At 46.5% G+C, this 21519-nt stretch overlaps 1 protein-coding gene across 1 annotated transcript in view; it reads right to left on the reverse strand.

Annotated features, from left to right (window-relative positions):
- xpo4 (exportin 4) overlaps nt 1–21519 on the reverse strand; it is an 80005-nt gene that overhangs the window by 17254 nt on the left and 41232 nt on the right. The window contains exons 8-13 of the mRNA XM_079517538.1: nt 18141–18298; nt 10647–10821; nt 6658–6834; nt 4155–4297; nt 3445–3590; nt 773–950 (exon numbers count right to left, since the gene is read on the reverse strand). Coding sequence (XP_079373664.1) covers nt 773–950; nt 3445–3590; nt 4155–4297; nt 6658–6834; nt 10647–10821; nt 18141–18298 — 977 coding nt within the window. The remainder of the gene's footprint in view (nt 1–772; nt 951–3444; nt 3591–4154; nt 4298–6657; nt 6835–10646; nt 10822–18140; nt 18299–21519) is intronic.

Here is a 21519-nt window from a genome sequence, read left to right on the forward strand (position 1 = left end):
AAACCGTCCCCACAAGTGAAATAAACCAATCAATTCCAAATCACAGAATTAGAGCGATATATCGGTTTAGCAGATGCATTGGCTATTATTTGACTTTTTCTTTTTGCAATCATGCAGCCGAACAGGCATTTTGACAAAAACATAACATTGGTACAGTAATTGGCCAGACTAGGACTCTCCTAAATCAAAACCTGCCATCGGTCGCCCGGTCGGGCTCCACACACGATCCTAAGACACATGCGAGTTATTACGCTCTCAAGAGTTAAACTATTGTTAAACATCTGCATTACTTAATTTACAATAAGTCTACACAATTAGAGGATGTAGAAGGATTGTTATTTTGATCAACGTTTGCCTGTTATCTCTCCGATGGTACCAACATCAATACAGCATGGAATCGAGGACAAAACGACAAAATATTCTTTAGTCTTGGGTCTGAGAGGCTAGATCTAATTCAATGGTCGTCCGTGGCTCAAATGCCAATTGAATAGTGGGCCTTGACATGAAAAATCACACCCGTGTGAACTGAGTGGTGTAAGGTCTTATATAGACTGATCAGCTGTGGTCTGACGTAATGTCTGACGTAACGAAATCACACCCGTGTGAACTGGGTGACCATAGCAACCATGCTCATTTTTTGGTACGAACAGACAGACAGACAGACACGTAAACTAACAAAGCCAGTTGTAGGAGTGGTTTACACCACTCAAAAAGGTTGAAAACCACTGGACTAGAATGAATGAGCCCCCCCCCGGTCTCCGTCTCCTCTCACCTGATGACTGAGTCGGTGCGGTTGCAGCCGGGGATGGAGGAGGCCTTCTCTCCCGGCGATCCCAGGATCTGCAGGGTGACGTTGATGTCCACCTCCGTCGAATGCTTGATGGAGAACTCCATCACCTCGGCTGGTATGAGGGGGGTCTCGCCCTGGGGGTCGTCCGCTAATAGATACCCTGTAAGACACAAGAGAGCGACGGTCGGTAAACCTCTGCAAGCAAGAGCTTGAATGATTTACATGACTTTGTTGTGCGGTGCCGGAAACGCAGAGCAAAAATAGTCCCAATATAAAAATAGTCCACAAGAGTTTATAGGTCGACAGAAGGGATTTTGCCTTTTTCTTGGGGCTAGAACAGCTATTTTCTCCATTCGTCACACAACAAAGTATATTGGGCTTAACCCATTTTGGGCGGGAACCCCTTTTGGTGTTTTAAACTTTATGTTATAATTTAGCTATTGAAAAATAGCAGATCTACAAGCTCATAGCGCGCCACCGAGTGGCGCGCTACGAGCTTGTAGGTCTGCTATTTTTGAAAAATCGAAGAACCACTGACATAGAAACATAGCTTTTTCAGAAACGGTCAGGATTTAGAAGACATTTTTAGAATCTGATCTCAGGTCAAAATGGGTTAAGTGGTTAACAGAATACTCGCAGGACGGTTGTAAACATCTCAGTAGCCAGTAGCCACATTGTAGGTCACTAAGGGTAATTAAGGGCTGAGAAGTAATTTTCCAATCTACGCCAAAACACAGCCTTGCACTCTTTTCAAAACCCCTAATTCATAGTGATGTGCACAACCGCTGCCGCCCGCATCTTTCAAACTAAAGGCGCTGGAGAGTGCCAGCAGAAATGGCAGATTGTACCCTTCCACCCCCCCCCCCCTAAACCGGGAGGCATAATCTTCCGTTCTTACCTCACGCTGGTCACGCTAAAGTCCCTCTAGAAGCGTTTATATTCCAAGCGAGATGCATGCTGAAGTCAGAAATGAAGACATGAATGAACATTGTCCTTTTCGTCAAAACCATGGAGAGCTCCCTAGAATAGGAGCTACGAGCCATTATTTTGGAGCCGTAATACAAGGAAGTGAACGGCAGCGCGAAAAAAAGGAGTACGGTGCAAAGAATTAAAATAACTGGATGCAATTTTGCTCTGGTCATTATACGTGAAGATCAAGAAAAGTCATCACACTTCATCATCATCATCCAGACTTCAGGTTCAACTGCCAGGCCCGTCCCCCAAAACGAATTCCTCTCACACAAGCACACCACAACAGATGAGCCCCCCGGCCTAAATATACAATAGCTCCAGTTGGTGATCCACATAACTGCTCCTATGTGCAGTCAGTGGGAGGTCTCGTTCTATGTTAGCCGGAGGTAATTGAACGGAACGTTTATAGAGATTGGCTGCTGACATAAATAAACAGATGTAAAAATAAAAGTGATACGGAAATATGATTCCTACGGCTCTTTTGATGTAATAATTACAGATGTTCTAACAACTGCCAGATGGGGTGAGTGACCTGCAAACCACCTCTGCAGCATCAGGTGTGTCTGTATGCTGCTAGCCAAAGTAACGTCGTTGTTGTAGAGCAGGGGTTCTCAACGTTTTTGGCCGGGGACCCCCGGAAATGCTTTGGCAATGTCTCGGGACCCCCGCCCCGCCCCCTCCCGACCCCCAATATAAATTGACTGCTACAATAACCTTAAACCATTTTGGGCGGGAACCCCTTTTGGTGTTTTAAGCATTGTTATAATTTAGCTATTGAAAAATAGCAGATCTACAAGCTCGTAGCGCGCCACCGAGTGGCGCGCTACGAGCTTGTAGGTCTGCTATTTTTGAAAAATCGTGAAAATATTATTATTATTATTTTTTTTTTTAATAATTTGGGGACCCCCTAAAATAATTTGGCGACCCCCCGAGGGGTCGCGACCCACGGGTTGAGAACCCCTGTTGTAGAGGAAAGGAGGAGATTATTTGTATCAGCGCGAGCTTGGATTGATGTTTTATAAGATCCCAAACATACCAGATCCCAAACATACAACAACGTACTTTGTCCCATGTTGAGCAGAAAAACTACTAATAACCGATTCAGATGTAGCCTGTTCTACCATGTGAGTACACAAAAACCAAATACAAATATATATTTTTTAAAGCTGGATTAATGCTAATGAGATGATCTCGTTTTGGCACAGATTGGGTTAAATACCACCCTGATGGTCCCCAGCTAAACGATTGAGAGTTGGTAACCAAATGGACCCTTATAGATCTTTAACCTTTGGGAGACCCTTATAGATCTTTAACCTTTGGGAGACCCTTATAGATCTTTAACTCGAGAGTGTAAAATGAAACCAAATAAAGAGTTAAATTAGATATTAGACATCTGCATTACTTAAGTTAATTTACAAGAAGTCTACACAGAGAATGTAGAATAATTATTTTGACCAACGTTTGCCTGTTATACCCTAATTTTGGTAACAACATCAATACAGCATGGAATTGTGGACAAAATACTATCCGACGACAACAAACTATTCTACGTTTTGGGTTTGAAGAGGCTAAATCTCATCAAATAGTGGTCCGTGGCTCAAATGCAGAATAAATACTGGGCCTTGAGGTGAAAAGGGTTGAAAACCTGCTCTAGTCTAATGTGTGGAAGAAGTCCAGTATACCTGAGACCAATAGAAGCCAGTGGATGTCTTCATAAAGGTCGTCCAGGACCCTGCGGTCCACTGATGCGAGGTCCGAGGAGGCCATGAGATGCTGCTGGGTCCTCTGGAGCTGGCCGTGGAGCCGGTTCACCCTGTCCTCCAGCAACCTGCACAGGACAACAACATGGGTTAGGGTTAGGGTGGCCGTGGAGCCAGTTCACCCTGTCCTCCAGCAAACTGCACAGGCAGGACAACAACATGGGTTAGGGTTAGGGTGGCCGTGGAGCCGGTTCACCCTGTCCTCCAGCAACCTGCACAGGACAACAACATGGGTTAGGGTTAGGGTGGCCGTGGAGCCGGTTCACCCTGTCCTCCAGCAAACTGCACAGGCAGGACAACAACATGGGTTAGGGTTAGGGTGGCCGTGGAGCCAGTTCACCCTGTCCTCCAGCAAACTGCACAGGCAGGACAACACACAACACGTTTTGGCCATTTTGACATTGACTTCAACTAGAATTGCACCAGTTATTGACTTTATATTAACCTTGAAACGTACCATAGTTACGTCACATCAACAGCCAATAAGGGGCCACCATTCTTACCCCGACATACATACATACATACATACATACATACATACATACATACATACATACGTGGTGAGTAGTGGTATACAGTGGTGTGTGCGTGCGTGTGTGTGTGTGCGTCCGTGCGTGTGTGTGTGCACGTACGTGGTGAGCAGTGGTATACAGTGGTCAGCGGCCACACGCCCCAACGAGCCGATGCTGGCCAGCTGGTCAGAGAACAGCTCCCGGTCATCCTCCTGAAGCTCGTTGATCTCCTCCTCGTCATGGGACGACACGCCATTCGCTGTCTGGACAGACACACACGCACAGGGATAACGGGACGTTACGCACACATGCCATTTTGGAAAGAACTTGGGCAGCTGGACTCACTTCCCTAATTCCTTCACCAATAATACTAATGAAGGGCCAAGGCTCTGCGCTCAGTGGAGTGGGCGGGGTCTATGGGCTGGAAACCAGGCGACCAAGGCTCTGTTCCATTCTGGTCAAACAGTGCATTATTATTTGTCAATGGGAACTGGCAACTACTGGCGATAGAGGCGATAGCAGGCGAACAGGCGATGGTCGAAAAGTGGGCAGAGGAACGTCGGCCGAAAAGATACAAAATAATTCATCTTTTGGGCGATGTCGCCCGGCGATAGTAGGCGATAGCCAATGAAATTCAAGCGACGCTCACCGTTGGTGTCCCGCTGTTAAAACATACTGTCAGGGTGCTGATATTGTTGCATGTTGGGGCTCACTGGAAACACTCCAGTGAGCACACCAGTGGGTCTCAAAGTGTCCTTGAGTGGGTTCCAAATCGCCCCGTACGGGTGTGTAACTCTGAGAGTTATGGGGGTCCTTGAATTTTGAGGCTTAACCCATTTTGACCTAAGATCAGATTCTAAAAATGTCTTCTACATCCTGACAGTTTTCTGAAAAAGCTATGTTTCTATGTCAGTCGTTCTTCGATTTTTCAAAAATAGCAGACCTACAAGCTCGTAGCGCGCCACTCGGTGGCGCGCTATGAGCTTGTAGATCTGCTATTTTCCAATAGCTAAAGCATAACATAATGCTAACACCAAAAGGTGTTCCCGCCCAGAATGGGTTAATTAGTATCATCGGTAACACCTGTGAAGGAAGTACTAGGGAAGCGGCCCGGAAGTAGGAAGAGTTATTATGTGCTCATAGAGCGTTGTCAGCTGGTTGGTAGTTGTTCAAAAACACCCGAAAGGATGGCGAGGCCAAGGTGATTAATGATCCTAAAGGGGGTTCTTTTTAAACGACCAGAAAGCTGACAATTATCCCGCTTATTACATGGTTACTTAATATATAAATTAATAAATTGTCCCAAAAGTAACACCAAAAACAAAGTATTTCCTTGCTTATGGTAATGAAAGTATTCCATCCCAGTGCAACTCGGATCGCCCCGGAAAGCAAGTATTCACTTGCTTTCCGAGGCGATCCGAGTTGCACTGGGATAATAATAGATAATAATATAATAGAATAAAAATGTGGTCACTGCTCAGTCTATTTCTCGCTTTAAATGTTTTCAAAAACATTCTTGAGAGCAACATTTAGTTGTAAATTACTGTGTGTTTGTTTACATGGCTGTCATGTTGGGTACAGCATAAAATCCAAGCAGCACAGCCAGGTGCTGTTATGGACCTGATCGGTCATTACACAGAAATAACACACCGTTGAATTCAGCGATTGACCAAAGCAGGATCAAGCATTCAACCAAGACATGTACCGTAATACAATCTAATTACTGTGAGTTCATCACACACGTAGACATTAAAGCCCAAACCACACTGGTAGGGACTCCTTGGGACAAAACGGTTTTAGGGTCAACAACACCAATGAAACTCAATGCAGCTCAATGAGTTGCATTGGTGTTGTTGACCTTAAAAACTGTCCCTTTGGTGTGGTTTGGGCTTAAGATCACAAAGAGCGAGAGGGGGAGAGAGAGAGAAAGAGAGAGAGAGAGTGTGTGTGTGTGTGTGTGTGCGTGTGCATGCGCGTGTGTGTGTGTGCTTGTGCGTGTGTGTGAGTGTGTCAAAGTTATTATCGTTATTATTTCATTTTCAATGACAATGTTTCAATGTTTTAGTGTTTGTCTTTTATTGTATTTCATCTGTGGTACTTGTCCGGGGCAAGATTCAAAATAGAAAAATAAATGTTGTAATAAAAAAACTCAATAAAACCAAATGTAACCACATTCCACATAACTATTTTAGATGTCAATATAAGTTTCAAAACAATTCAAAACATAAAAGAAATGACTCGCGTTTTCAGTCTCTAGTCATGGTGAAGTAGGGGAGAGGAGAGCGGGCTTAGTGTCCCATTGGCCGTGGGGATTAGTCTCCCATTGGCCGTGGGGCTTAATGTCCCATTGGCCGTGGGGCTTAGTCTCCCATTGGCCGTGGGGCTTAGTCTCCCATTGGCTTAGAGGCCAGCCAATCACGCAACTACATCGCTATACTACTAGACCACGTGACTAGACTAGAAAGTCCAATCATTGATCAGCTCTGCAAACTCATATATATATACAGTTAAAACTGGCACAGCAAAAACAACATTCCAGGACAGATTTCACATCCACCCTGATTTTAGTTACAGTACATGCGTGCATGCGTGTGTGTTAGCGTGTGTGCGTGCGTGCGCTCACCAGGTTGCGCGTGCCGTCGGGGGCAGCCAGGTGACACTGGATGTAGGAGTTGAACACCTGGACGGCCGGCTGGACGAAGCATCCTCGGGGGAAGTGCTCGTTGTCCTGGACGAGCGTCAGCCACGACTCCAGCAGCTTGTCGTAGGCCTCCATGTACACCATGTCGTCTTTGTCCAACTGGGAGGACGGAGGGACGGAAAAGACAGACATTTAACCTGACATTCTGACCTGAGATCAGATTCTAAAAATGTCTTCTACATCCTGACAGTTTTCTGATAAAGCTATGTTTCTATGTCAGTGGTTCTTCGACTTTTCAAAAATAGCAGACCTACAAGCTCGTAGCGCGCCACTCGGTGGCGCGCTATGAGCTTGTAGATCTGCTATTTTTCAATAGCTAAAGCATAACATAATGCTAACACCAAAAGGGGTTCCCGCCCAGAATGGGTTAACTCAGTGGTTTTCAACCAGTGGTCCTTGAGGGGGTTCCAGGTGGTCCCCCAGATAAATGATGGAGAGTTGGTAACCAAATAGACCCTTATACGTAGATGTTCAACTCTTGATAGCGTAAAATAAAACCAAATGCCGTTTGGTTTCATTTTATGCTCTCAGAGAATTAAATTATTGTTAAACATCTGCATTACTTAATTTACAAGAAGTCTACACAATTAGAGAATGTAGAAGAATTGTTATTTTGATCAACGTTCTCCTGTTGGGATCCGATGGTAATTCTGACGGAGCATTAGTCCGACATGCGGGAACAACGGTCGGACTACCGCTCCAACATGCGCTGCTCCCGTGGTTGCGGTTATGGTTAGGTTAGGGTTTGAGGTAGGTTGGTTATGGTTATGTTAGGGTTTGAGGTAGGTTGGTTATGGTTAGGTTAGGGTCGGACCAATAATAGTGTCGGAACTAAAGCCTGTACCCCTCCTGTTATCTCTCCTAATGGTCTAAAGAGTTAAAGGTATATTCAGTGATTTCACTTCATTCAAATATCACTTATTTTTTTCTGGATAATCCTCCCTACTATAGAGTGTGCTGACCATATAAGGAGTTCCTCCCTGTCCCCAGTGAGCCCCTGGGGTAAAAAAACCCTAGTTTCAGTTTTGGTGGCGGGTGGCAAAGCCTTCATCCAATCAGGATGAGAGGGGCCTTCCTCCAATCATGATCGAGTGGGGGCACATGCTGTTGGCCTGTTGCACTTCCCCCCACTGTAGAGCGTGTGCATGTGCACATTTTGTTACCGGGGCGGACTGGGTGGTTTTCCAAATCACCCAAATCACTGAAAGCTCCTTTAAGTCTTAAAAAGACAAAAGAGTGGCCGCACACACTGATAGCCAAAGTGCCGATTATTTATTAGGATGCAGAGTAGGAACCAACGTTTCGGCAGTACAACTGCCTTCTTCAGGGTATGATCTCCTAATGGTACCACATGAATACAGCATGGAATTGTGGATGAAATCGTATTCAACGACAACAAAGTATTCGTAAGTTTTGGGTCTGAGGCATCTCAACAAAATGATGGTCCATGGATCAAATGCCAAATAAATAATGGGCCTTGACATGAGAAGGGTTGAAAACCACCGATTTAACTCTTTAAGACCTCAGGCCGATCTACAAATGCTTTCTAAACCACTAGTTCTTCCACATTTTTACTTGGAAGTACTCGAGTACAATTTTGAGGCACTTTTACTTATTTAAAAATTTCAATAGTTTTTACTTCTACTCCACTACATCTCAGAGGCAAATATACTGTACTTTTACTCCACTACAACTATCACTACTAGATTTTGATTATTACAAAACACACTTGTATGTACCACTTCAGCACTATTAAAACTTTGGCTATTTGAAAACAGCCGAACAAACAACCTCACAACGCGAGCTTGTAGATCTGCTATTTTCAAAAGAATAAAGAAGTATATTTAGATTACAATACTTCTTTTTTTCCCACCACTGGAAAAGGCTGATGTAAGCTCGTAAGGGGAGGAAAATACAAAGCTTTCATTTTAGTCTCAAGTTGATTGTCTCTGCGGGAGGAAACTATAATAATAAATGTCATGCCGAAAGGCTCCAGGATTGATCTATTGCTGTGAGTCAACAGTGCTAACCCCCATTAACCACTTAACCCATTTAGACCTGAGGACGATTCCACAAATGCCTTCTAAATCTTGACAGTTTTCTGAAAAACCCTATGTTTCTATGTCAAGTCGTTCTCAAACATTTTCCTGTGAAGGACTCCCAAAAATATATGAAATTGGCCGCCGACCCCCATCTGAAAATATGTTGTTCCAGGGACCCTCCCAGTAGCAAAGATTTGAGTTAAAAAACGTTCGCTCTGAAAGAATATATTCGAACATTTGGGCCACATTTTCACGATTTTTCAAAAATAGCAGACCTACAAGCTCATAGCGCGGCACCACATAATGCTTAAAACACCAACGGGGGTTCCCGCCCAAAATGGGTTAACCCATTTAGACCTGATTCTACAGAATGTCTTCTAAATCCTCACAGTATTCTGACAATGTGTTTCCACATCAGTGGTGCTCAAACTATTTCATGTCAAGGACCCCACTTTGACTAAGAAAGGAAAGAGGCCGCACAGCTCGTAGTCATAAACGATGTCATAAACTTCCAACGTTTCGGCAAACAGGTTGCCTTCTTCAGGGTATGTCAAGGACCCCAAAAAAATGATATGGAATTGGCCGCCATCGGTCAATGCACAATTCTATGTAAAACGCTTTTCATAATAGAGCCAGCCACCCAAAATTTGAGAGGACCTGAGATGTCATGACATGACTTTTTATTTGTGTTTTTTCTATTCATTTGGTCATTAAGGTCCACAGAATGAGAGGTCTGCTCTGCCGGAAACATCGCGCAAAAAAGTTATGGCCATTTTGGTATACTGTACCACACCATAGACAACTAAGGTAAACTTTTCCACATTTCATCATGCTTTAAGTAGCATTGTGACATGTCAAACTAGGGGGTTTTCATGATTCTGAATCCATTCCAAGCCTTAGTTTTGCACGAAAAACACTACTTGGCCTCTAAAAACAGCCATAGCCATCATCACAATGCACAAAGTGAAGTGGCTATTGGCTGAATTTAGGCCAAGGAGTGTTTTTCGTGCAAAACCAACAACAAAAGTTATGGTGTGGTATACAAAAATGACCATAACTTTTTTTCGCAATGTTTTCTGAGCAGACCTCTCATTCTGTGGACCTTAATGACCAAGAGAACGGAAAAAACACAAATAAAAAGTATGTCATGACATCACAGGTTAATCTCTATTCCTTGAGCTTTTGGGCCTGTGGCTCCCCATCTATGTAGGAATGGGTAAATTATTCACCCATTCATACACCGATGGCGGAGGAAACCATGCAAGGCACCAACCTGCACATCGGGAACAATTAGGGGTTCACACTCTTGCTCAAGGACACTTTGACACTAACTCTGGGGAGCGCGGGATGGAACTGGGAACCTCACGTTTTTTCCCCCCAATCTAAGCTAAAAAGGGGTGTGACCCAAAATAAACATTGCAATAGTGATCGTTCAAGGTTTAGGGTCATCCAAATAACATTTTCAAGTAGCATGTGACGTGTCAAACTAGGGGGTTTTCATGATTCTGAATAGATTCCATGCAATTGGCTTTGCACGAACACTCCTTGGGCTCAAAATAGCCATCATCACAATTAAATTGTGATGAGGTCATCACAATTGGGAACATTTGGCCACATTTTTTCGTGCAAAACTAATGCTTGGAATGGGTTCAGAATCATGAAAACCCCCTAGTTAGCCACGTCACATGCTACTTAAAGCATAATGAAAATTTGAAAAATTGTTAGCCCAACTTTCAGCAGCTGTCACAAAGTGTCCCAAGGAGAAACAACATGATAGGTGATAGTAGACATCTTTTTGAACACATTTGTGAACAATTCTAGTGGTAAGCATTGTTTTGCAGATTTGCCACACATTTTTGCATTACTCACCACCTCCTCCAGGGCGGCGCTGCGTCCGAAGGAGCAGGTGAGCAGTGTGAGGCAGTTGATGAAGGAGGTGAACAGCTCGCTGGGCAGGGCGGTGAGGACGCTGCGAGGGAACATGGTGATCATGTTGGAGATGATGTTGGAGATGCCCACCGCTTCAGAGTCCTCCATCTCAATCCTGCACGGCAACAGAGGAGGAGAACGTAAGGCAGGGACATTTAGGGACGCTCCCATCAGGGTTCTCGCAGCCTTAACCCATTTAGGCCTGAGATCAGATTCTAAAAATGTCTTCTACATCCTGACAGTTTTCTGAAAAAGCTATGTTTCTATGTCAGTGGTTCTTCGATTTTTCAAAAATAGCAGACCTACAAGCTCGTAGCGCGCCACTCGGTGGCGCGCTATGAGCTTGTAGATCTGCTATTTTTCAATAGCGAAAGCACAACATAATGCCAACACCAAAAGGGGTTCCCGCCCAAAATGGGTTAACCTTGGAATTAAAATCAACTAAAAGAGATTTAACATGACCTCAAGTTTTAGAGGACTCCCACCGGCGCTCCGCGCTTCTACAAATGTGTCGGGAGACAACGAATGTCCTCATTTAACCACGGAGCTTTGTTTAAAGTGCGGACAGTGCAAGATCTGTAGATCGGCTATTTCCGATAACTCAACGTGCTTCCATAGAAGACATGCTGTCTCTTATGGAATCCAAATGACTGGAATCAGCCGTGGCAACTGAGGAGACCTTTAACCCATTTTGACCTGAGATCAGATTCTAAAAATGTCTTCTACATCATGACAGTTTTCTAAAAAATCTATGTTTCTATGTCAGTCGTTCTTCGATTTTTCAAAAATAGCAGACCTACAAGCTCATGGCGCGCTATGAGCTTGTAGATCTGCTATTTTTCAATAGCTAAAGCATAACATAATGCTAACACCAAAAGGGGTTCCCGCCCAAAATGGGTTAATCCACAGGAATTACATTTCCACTGGCCGTGTTTTATTATGTTCTAATGGAGTGCTTTACAGGCCATTTCTGTTTTATTGGACATTACAGTGGAGACAGGCCTCGCACGGTTCACGACCAGGGCTTTATGCCGTGGGGGGAATCGCTCACAGTCTGGACTGGGAGCACAGTGCACAGTAAGGCAGGTCAAGGTTGACTCCATTATCTCTTCCAAGGATATCCAGTCAAGTGCAGTAAAGAGGACATGAATAATAAATACAGTGGAAGACACAACAGAAAGTGCAATGGACAGTGTCCCGCTCGCAGGTCACGCACGCACGCGCGCGCGCGCGCGCGCGCGCGCGCGCGCGCGCGCGCGCGCGCGCGCACGCACGCACGCACGCACGCACGCACGCACGCACGCACACACACGCGCACACACACACACACACACACACACACACACACACACACACACACACACACACACACACACACACACACACACACACACACACACACACACACACACACACACACACACACACACACACACACACACACACACACACACACACACACACACACACACACACACACACACACACACACACACACACACACACACACGCTACTGCGTACTCTCAGCATACAACTGACACGTGCACTTTCCACTCTCCAGGGTGAAGTTGAGGCTAGCTACAGTACCAGGGGTGAGTGTCCAACTTCGCCACTAATGATGAACAAGGGTTAGGAGACGAGCAGCCAATCGGACCAGTAAGTGGTCTCCTGAGGTCAGTATACCTCCGAGCGCTTTTCCACAGCCGCCTTTTCAGCTGCAAAGAATGAAATATGAATGTCTTTCCAAATAAAAGGATGGCAGGCGGTTCACCGTGCTTTATTATGAGCATGAGACGGATTGCATGGCAAGCCGCGAGGGACAAATGAGGGGGAGAAACGTAGGAGCAAATGGTCTGCATTTCTACAGCGCACTAATCCAAAGATAGGCCTGTCGCAATTATTACATAATCGCCCAATTGGAACATTTTTGAGAATTGTTTTGGCATAATCGTCAATCGTTTCCATGTTGAAGAAAGTCCATACAAGTCCTTCCACAATCTCTCGAACGCTATATAGTCTGGAACTACACATCTCAAAATCCGAGTAAGGAAGCTGCCATTTCTGTTCACGAAAATATATTTAAAAATATCTTTAAAAATATCTTTACATTTCTTTTTCATCTCCATTTCTGCTAAGCAGCAAGCTATATAGCCTTAGATGATTTATATTTATATTAGGATACATTTGCGAAACTGTAAAGACGAAACAGAAGTATGGAGGAGGCTTCACTCCCACTATATTGTCTCATGATAGAACTTCCGTTGCTAGTCCAGACTGCATGACGGTAGTGTTTGAGAATTGTGAGGAGGCAACAGTCTGGCCACGCGAGACTAGGAAGGAGCCGCTTCGGCCCTCTCTACACTCCGTTAGGAAGGAGCCGCTTCGGCCCTCTCTACACTCCGTTAGGAAGGAGCCGCTTCGTCCCTCTCTACACTCCGTTAGGAAGGAGCCGCTTCGGCCCTCTCTACACTCCGTTAGGAAGGAGCCGCTTCGGCCCTCTCTACACTCCGTTAGGAAGGAGCCGCTTGGGCCCTCTCTACACTCCGTTAGGGAGGAGCCGCTTCGGCCCTCTCTACACTCCGTTAGGAAGGAGCCGCTTCGGCCCTCTCTACACTCCGTTAGGAAGGAGACGCTTCGGCCCTCTCTACACTCCGTTAGGAAGGAGCCGCTTCGGCCCTCTCTACACTCCGTTAGGAAGGAGCCGCTACGGCCCTCTCTACACTCCGTTATAGGAAGGAGCCGCTTCGGCCCTCTCTACACTCCGTTATAGGAAGGAGCCGCTTCGGCCCTCTCTACACTCCGTTAGGAAGGAGCCGATTCGGCCCTCTCTACACTCCGTTAGGAAGGATCTGCTTCAGCCCTCTCTACACTCCGTTAGGAAGGAGCCGCTTCAGCCCTCTCTACACTCCGTTAGGAAGGAGCCGCTTCGGCCCTCTCTACACTCCGTTATAGGAAGGAGCCGCTTCGGCCCTCTCTACACTCCGTTATAGGAAGGAGCTGCTTCGGCCCTCTCTACACTCCGTTAGGAAGGAGCCGCTACGGCCCTCTCTACACTCCGTTATAGGAAGGAGCTGCTTCGGCCCTCTCTACACTCCGTTATAGGAAGGAGCTGCTTCGGCCCTCTCTACACTCCGTTAGGAAGGAGCCGCTACGGCCCTCTCTACACTCCGTTAGGAAGGAGCTGCTTCGGCCCTCTCTACACTCCGTTATAGGAAGGAGCTGCTTCGGCCCTCTCTACACTCCGTTATAGGAAGGAGCTGCTTCGGCCCTCTCTACACTCCGTTAGGAAGGAGCCGCTACGGCCCTCTCTACACTCCGTTAGGAAGGAGCTGCTTCGGCCCTCTCTACACTCCGTTATAGGAAGGAGCTGCTTCGGCCCTCTCTACACTCCGTTATAGGAAGGAGCCGCTTCGGCCCTCTCTACACTCCGTTAGGAAGGAGCCGCTTCGGCCCTCTCTACACTCCGTTAGGAAGGAGCCGCTTCGGCCCTCTCTACACTCCGTTAGGAAGGAGCCGCTTCGGCCCTCTCTACACTCCGTTAGGAAGGAGCCGCTTCGGCCCTCTCTACACTCCGTTAGGAAGGAGCCGCTTCGGCCCTCTCTACACTCCGTTAGGAAGGAGCCGCTTCGGCCCTCTCTACACTCCGTTAGGAAGGAGCCGATTCGGCCCTCTCTACACTCCGTTAGGAAGGATCTGCTTCAGCCCTCTCTACACTCTGTTAGGAAGGAGCCGCTTCAGCCCTCTCTACACTCCGTTAGGAAGGAGCCGCTTCGGCCCTCTCTACACTCCGTTATAGGAAGGAGCCGCTTCGGCCCTCTCTACACTCCGTTATAGGAAGGAGCTGCTTCGGCCCTCTCTACACTCCGTTAGGAAGGAGCCGCTACGGCCCTCTCTACACTCCGTTATAGGAAGGAGCTGCTTCGGCCCTCTCTACACTCCGTTATAGGAAGGAGCTGCTTCGGCCCTCTCTACACTCCGTTAGGAAGGAGCCGCTACGGCCCTCTCTACACTCCGTTAGGAAGGAGCTGCTTCGGCCCTCTCTACACTCCGTTATAGGAAGGAGCTGCTTCGGCCCTCTCTACACTCCGTTATAGGAAGGAGCTGCTTCGGCCCTCTCTACACTCCGTTAGGAAGGAGCCGCTACGGCCCTCTCTACACTCCGTTAGGAAGGAGCTGCTTCGGCCCTCTCTACACTCCGTTATAGGAAGGAGCTGCTTCGGCCCTCTCTACACTCCGTTATAGGAAGGAGCCGCTTCGGCCCTCTCTACACTCCGTTAGGAAGGAGCCGCTTCGGCCCTCTCTACACTCCGTTAGGAAGGAGCCGCTTCGGCCCTCTCTACACTCCGTTAGGAAGGAGCCGCTTCGGCCCTCTCTACACTCCGTTAGGAAGGAGCCGCTTCGGCCCTCTCTACACTCCGTTAGGAAGGAGCCGCTTCGGCCCTCTCTACACTCCGTTAGGAAGGAGCCGCTTCGGCCCTCTCTACACTCCGTTAGGAAGGAGCCGATTCGGCCCTCTCTACACTCCGTTAGGAAGGAGCCGCTTCGGCCCTCTCTACACTCCGTTAGGAAGGAGCCGCTTCGGCCCTCTCTACACTCCGTTAGGAAGGAGCCGCTTCGGCCCTCTCTACACTCCGTTAGGAAGGAGCCACATGTTCAGATTCAGATTGCTGCGCTATAGCTAGCCATGGCTTCCTCAGCTAAACCCTATCAGATGGGCTTAACCCATTTAGGCCTGATGTCGAAATGTAAAAAATTTCTTCTAAACAGTTTTCTGAAATACCTTATTTTTCTAGGCCTATATCACTCAATATTTCATGTCAAGGACTCCAAAAATTATATGTCATTGGCCGCCGAACCCATCTCAAAATATGTTGTTCCAGGACCCCGCAGAAGCAAAGATTTGAGTTAAAACCGGTCGCTCTGAAAGAATATTCCAAGGTTTGCGCCACATTTTCACGATTTTTCAAAAATAACTACAAGCTATGAGCTTGTAGATCTGCTATTTTTCAATAGTTAAAGTTTTAAATATTGCTTAAAACACCAAAAGGGGTTCCCGCCTAGAATGGGTTAAATTGCAAGCAGAGCCGTTCAATCAGGGCAGATTGGCCGTTCCTGCCCTGCGTGGCTTTCCGATGATGCAACTGGAAAAAAGCTCCAGGAATAGGTGATTACAGAGAGAGGGGGGGGGGGGGGGGGGGGGGGGGGGGGGGGGATATGATAGAAAGACCCCATACACACTTCACATTCGTAGTCACAGGGTTCAAAGACGTCTTTGTGTGTTATTTATTAGAGCTTAAGCCTTTATTTCCCCCCCCCACACACACAAACACGCATACACACGCACACACACCATGCTTATGTCACACTCGTGCAAATAACATATGGTACCCTCATTAGACGCTTAGCTCCGTTAACCACATGAAGTGGCGCGCTATGAGCTTGTAGATCTGCTATTTTTCAATAGCTAAAGTATAACATAATGCTTAGTTAAAACACCAAAAGGGGTTCCCGCCCAGAATGGGTTAAGCCTTTATTTCCCCCCCCCACACACACAAACACGCATACACACGCACACACACCATGCTTATGTCACACTCGTGCAAATAACATATGGTACCCTCATTAGACGCTTAGCTCCGTTAACCACATGAACCCAAGCATCCGCTATTCTAGGATGCCTGTCTCATGTCCTTATTCTGTGATAATAGGCGAACATTCTGTGAGAATAAGCAAACATTCTGTGAAAACAGTAATTTGGTGTAGAGGTTAAAATAAAGAAAAGAAAAGTACCACCTCGAACATCCTTGAATTCAGAAAACCATTCCTGTGTTTGGCCTTTGGACTAATACACGTGTGTTATTAAGCCCAAGCTCTCATACATTGTCAGTATTATCGGCAATATTACAAAAGCCTCACCTAGCAGCCTAGTTAAAACTGCATTTTGTTTTATTCAGCTTAGTATACCCAATGCCGTCAAATCGTTAAGCTAATCGAGGAATTTAAAGCAACAGTATCGCTCAAAGCTAAACTAGACAACACCCAGATAACGATCTCTGAGTATGGACATGGTCTGATCTCTTGGGAAGGACTGGAGCAGAGGGCGCTATTAATACAGCAGCCGGGGAGCAATTACGGCCTGGGTGCTGTGCCTTGCACAAGGACACGTCGTCACATAGACGACTGGGTGGAAACAGCACCCGGGGAGCAGTTACGGGTGCTGTGCCTTGCACACGTCGTCACATAGACTGAGTGGAAACAGCACCCGGGGAGCAGTTACGGCCTGGGTGCTGTGCCTTGCACAAGGACACGTTGTCACATAGACTGGGTGGAATGGAGGGGCAAACCGCCGACATTCTGATTCCCAGATGAGCCTCTCTACCCACTAAAACAAATGAATTATAAAAGAGGGAGTACAGACTCAACAAGAACAAATTACAAAACTTGTCATGGACCAAGGAATGTCTTTGGACTATCTACTCCCTTGTTGAGTCTTGTTGGCTCCGATCACAAAAACCTTGAGATCCTACTGGGAAAGACAACGAAAATAAAAAATAAAAAATAAAGAATGACGCTTTTTGTCCACGTTATAAAATTCAGCAGCTTACTCTGACAGCGGACCTCTGACACTGAGCCGCTAATGATCATGCTGAAGATAAGTCAGATATTCATCCTTTGACCCTCGACCGTAACCCTCCTCCACACCAAGTCCACAGGTCAGCCACGAGGCCCAGTGAGCCCTCCACCAAACCACACGTCAAGGACTGACACGCTGACCTTTAACCTCTTCCCCCTGGTCGCTTAAAATAATCTAATCATATCAACTTTGGTCGCTTAAAATAAATAAATAATCTAATCATATGAACTCTGATCGCTTAAAATTATCTATTCATATGGAAACGGTGTGTCTCTGGATAATGGGTATATATGTTTCAGCTGGGTCCGAGCACCCAATTGACTGCCATTATAAAAGTTTAATTTAAGTTAAATTAATTAATAATAAAAATAAAACATAATTAAAAATAAAATAAAAGGTTTCAGCCCAATCCGAGCACCGTTAACTTCCATTATAAAATGAAAGCTAAATATTTACAAATAATATAAAACATGTGGAAACAGCGTGCACAAAACTATTATCTGGCACTCTTTGTCCTTGTGAACCTATCTCCGCACGCACGCACGCACGCACGCACGCACGCACGCACGCACGCACACACACACACACACACACACACACACACACACACACACACACACACACACACACACACACACACACACACACACACACACACACACACACACACACACACACACACACACACACACACACACACACACACACACACACACACACACACACACACACGTATGTACAGTAGAATACACACAGATTCAGTCTCACGTAGCCAGACAAATATTCCACAATATGTTACCCGTTGATCATGTTGAGCAGACCCTCCACCAGGTGTGCCAGGTAGGAGATCTGGGCGCTCTCGTCGGGGAAGATGGGGCCGTGCATGGAGGCCAGCTGGGCCAGGCACTGCAAGGAATCCTGGGCCATGTCGGAGTCCTCACGGATCTTCCTGTGCACCTGGAACACATCAAGGAGACGCCTTCAAATTCTATGCCTTTGTCTTTTTTTTTTAGTTTTCAGTTTTCTTTTTATTATCTATACATTTTATATATTTGTCATATGTCAGCCCAAAGTACACCATTAAATCTGTCAATCTAAGCACTTAAGCCCTATTTTAGCTTGGTCTTATGACCGATCTACAAGCTCAAAACAGCAATGCCAGGTTGAAACTAAGGGCCCTATCTAAAACTTCTTTGCCATGTATTACTATTTTGAAAAAGATTTTAAATAGCCAATCTACTGTGACACTGGGTGGTCAACAAACGCCATTTCCGTACTCAGACATACAGACGGTACTCGGACGGACACAGGGACAGACACACATTGCTGTCTATAGGAGTGGCTAGCACCACTCAAAAATGTTCAAAAAACAGTAAAATATGGCTAATAGGTTTCGGGATAAGGGGGCACACAAGATATGGCCCTAAGTGTTTTACTGTGTTCCTTACACAGTAAAACACCAAGGGTCCAGCAGGCGTCCTGACAGTATATTTAATCGAAGGTTCCATCGTGTACAGAATGATGACAGAGAAATACTAGGAAAAGGAAACCAGAGCGGAGGAGAAAAAGGTAAAGGGGCCTTTTTTTAGACTTGGGATAAAAAGGGAAAATATGCAAAATGCCACGGCGCATTTTTGCATTGTACATGCTCAAATATGGTCAGGATGGAGCAGTCTCACGCACGGTACAACCGCATCTGTTAGGGTGCCCCGCTGAACACAACACTCAACAGGAAAGCTATGGAATAGCCTACCAGGTGCGGACGCACGCACATGCACACACACACACACACACAAGAACTCCACACACGTTTTTGCTCAGTCGAGGCAGACCTTTAAACGTGACGTATATTTCATCCTAAGATTGCGTAGGATGAAAATAGTCGAACTATACGCTCCTAACATGTATCCTAAAATTGCACATCTATAAGCTCACACCGCGTTGTGAGCTTATAGATCTGGGATTTTCGCTTCACGCCACCGTCGTAGGATGGAGCACAAATTAAAGGACAACTTTAGTTTTTTTCAACCAAGGTTCATGTTTTAGGTTGTTATTAGAGAAACTAAAAGATGAGTGTCATTTTTTTTTCATTTGCTGCTTTCTTTCGTTTTAGGGATTTTAGCTGTTTTTGACAGGGGGCAGGGGCATTCGAGCATGGGGCTAAATATGTATTTTTTTACAACATTTTATAGCGATTTCTTTTTTAATTATTTACTATAGTCCTAATAAACCCCAGGAAATTACATCTGGCCACAAAACATCACAAGATCTACTGAATGTGTCAAACTGACATTGAGCCTATGACACACAGTGTGGCTTCCCCCCAGTAGGCTACCTTCACATTCAGTAGATCCTGTGATTTTTTTGTGGCCAGATGTAATTTCCTGGGGTTTATTAGGACTATAGTAAATAATAAATAAATAAATCGCCATCATATTTTGTAAAAAAAATACATATTTAGCCCCATGCTCGAATGCCCCCGCCCCCCTGTCAAAAACAGCTAAAATCCCTAAAACGAAAGAAAGCAGCAAATGAAAAAGAAATGACACTCATCTTTTACTTTCTCTAATAACATCCTAAAACATGAACCTTGGTTGAAAAAAACTAAAGTTGTCCTTTAAGCATTGGGGTCCGCTCGCGACATGAAGTCACCTCAGTCTCAGTCATCTCTGTCTGGATAATCATTACCTGGTAACTTCCCAGCCAAGCCTTTGCCTCTGTACAGCGTTTCCCAGGGCCGTTCAATCTGTGAGATGCCCCAACGACGCGAGTGTCCAAGCCAGACAGACGGTGATGAATGAATGAGTTCTGCACTGTAAAATAATCTTTGTTTCGTCGCCCAAACTATAAAAAAGAAAACTCCCTAAACTCCCTCCCGTCAGCCTTGGACAGATTGATCAACACCTGCTCCACCGATGTGAGCCGAGGACTGAACTGAATTCTCCACAGGCCCCGCTGTGCATAACGCACGCCACGGTGCCTTGTGCCAAAGATGTCACTCGCCGATTCCAATCAGCGCCCGGAGAGTAAATCAATCCGTCAAACGAGACACGTGACTGGGTCTCATCTCGGCTTTGAGGCCGGCGGTTCACCCTCAGCACTGGTTAGGCTGTCCATCTTGAAGCTGTCATTCTCGGACAAGACGCAAGGCGTGTTTGATTGCTCGAACAGACACGCGCACAAACATTTTTCACAGACACGCACGCACGCGCACACACACACACAACACACACACACACACACACACAGGGAGGCATGCAGCCGGAGTACTAGCAGAGTCTTCAGTCGCCTCTCAGCAACATGTGTTTCCACTGACAGCGCTGCGTGCGCGCCTGGCTCCCAAACTCCCCTTTCCTTCTGTCAGCTGAGGCTCGCTTCATGCCTCTTCAAACCCTCTCTTTCTCCCACACCAAATTCTTACTCGCTCCCCCAACTCCACAACACTACCACCACCCCCCTCTCTCTCTCTCTCTCTCTCTCTCCAGCTGGGGTGACCGCCGGTCGGGCTGATAGCCACGGCAGCGCTCTCGGATGCTAACGTAGTAGCGTAGCTGCTGCCGCGCTCCTTCACAGCTATAGCGGGGAGGAGGAGGAGGAGGAGAGCTGCCCCGGTCCAGAGGGTGAAGTCATCCTCTGAGAGACGACTCAGTGGAGAGAGAGACAGAGGGGGGGGGGGGGAGAGGTAGAAAGCAAAGAAAGTAGGCGGCGGGAAGAAACAAATAAAAGAAAGATTGAGAGAGTGGGTGGGAGAGAGAGAGAGAGAGAGAGAGAGAGAGAGAGAGAGAGAGAGAGAGAGAGAGAGAGAGAGAGAGAGAGAGAGAGAGAGAGAGAGACAGAGAGGGACAGACAGAGGAAGGGGAGATGAGAGTGAGAGAGAGAGAGAGAGAGACAGAGAGAGACAGAGAGAGGAAGGGGAGATGAGAGTGAGAGAGTGAGAGAGAGAGAGAGAGAGAGAGACAGATAAAACGGTGTGAGAGAAAGGAACGGAGGGAGGGAGGGAGGGAGGGAGGGAGGGCAAGGCCAACAGAGAAAGCACTGGTGCTCAGAGGAAGCAGCTGCACCAGTGATGTGTACGATGCTAGCTATGCACACCGCCTGGAGACCGACTATAGTTAGGGATAGACGGCACAGTGCGGGGGGCAGGGGGGGGGGGGGGGGGGGGGGGGGGTAAGAGAATG

This window comes from Electrona antarctica, assembly GCF_951216825.1.
Source record: "Electrona antarctica genome assembly, chromosome: 13".
Taxonomy (NCBI): domain Eukaryota; kingdom Metazoa; phylum Chordata; class Actinopteri; order Myctophiformes; family Myctophidae; genus Electrona; species Electrona antarctica.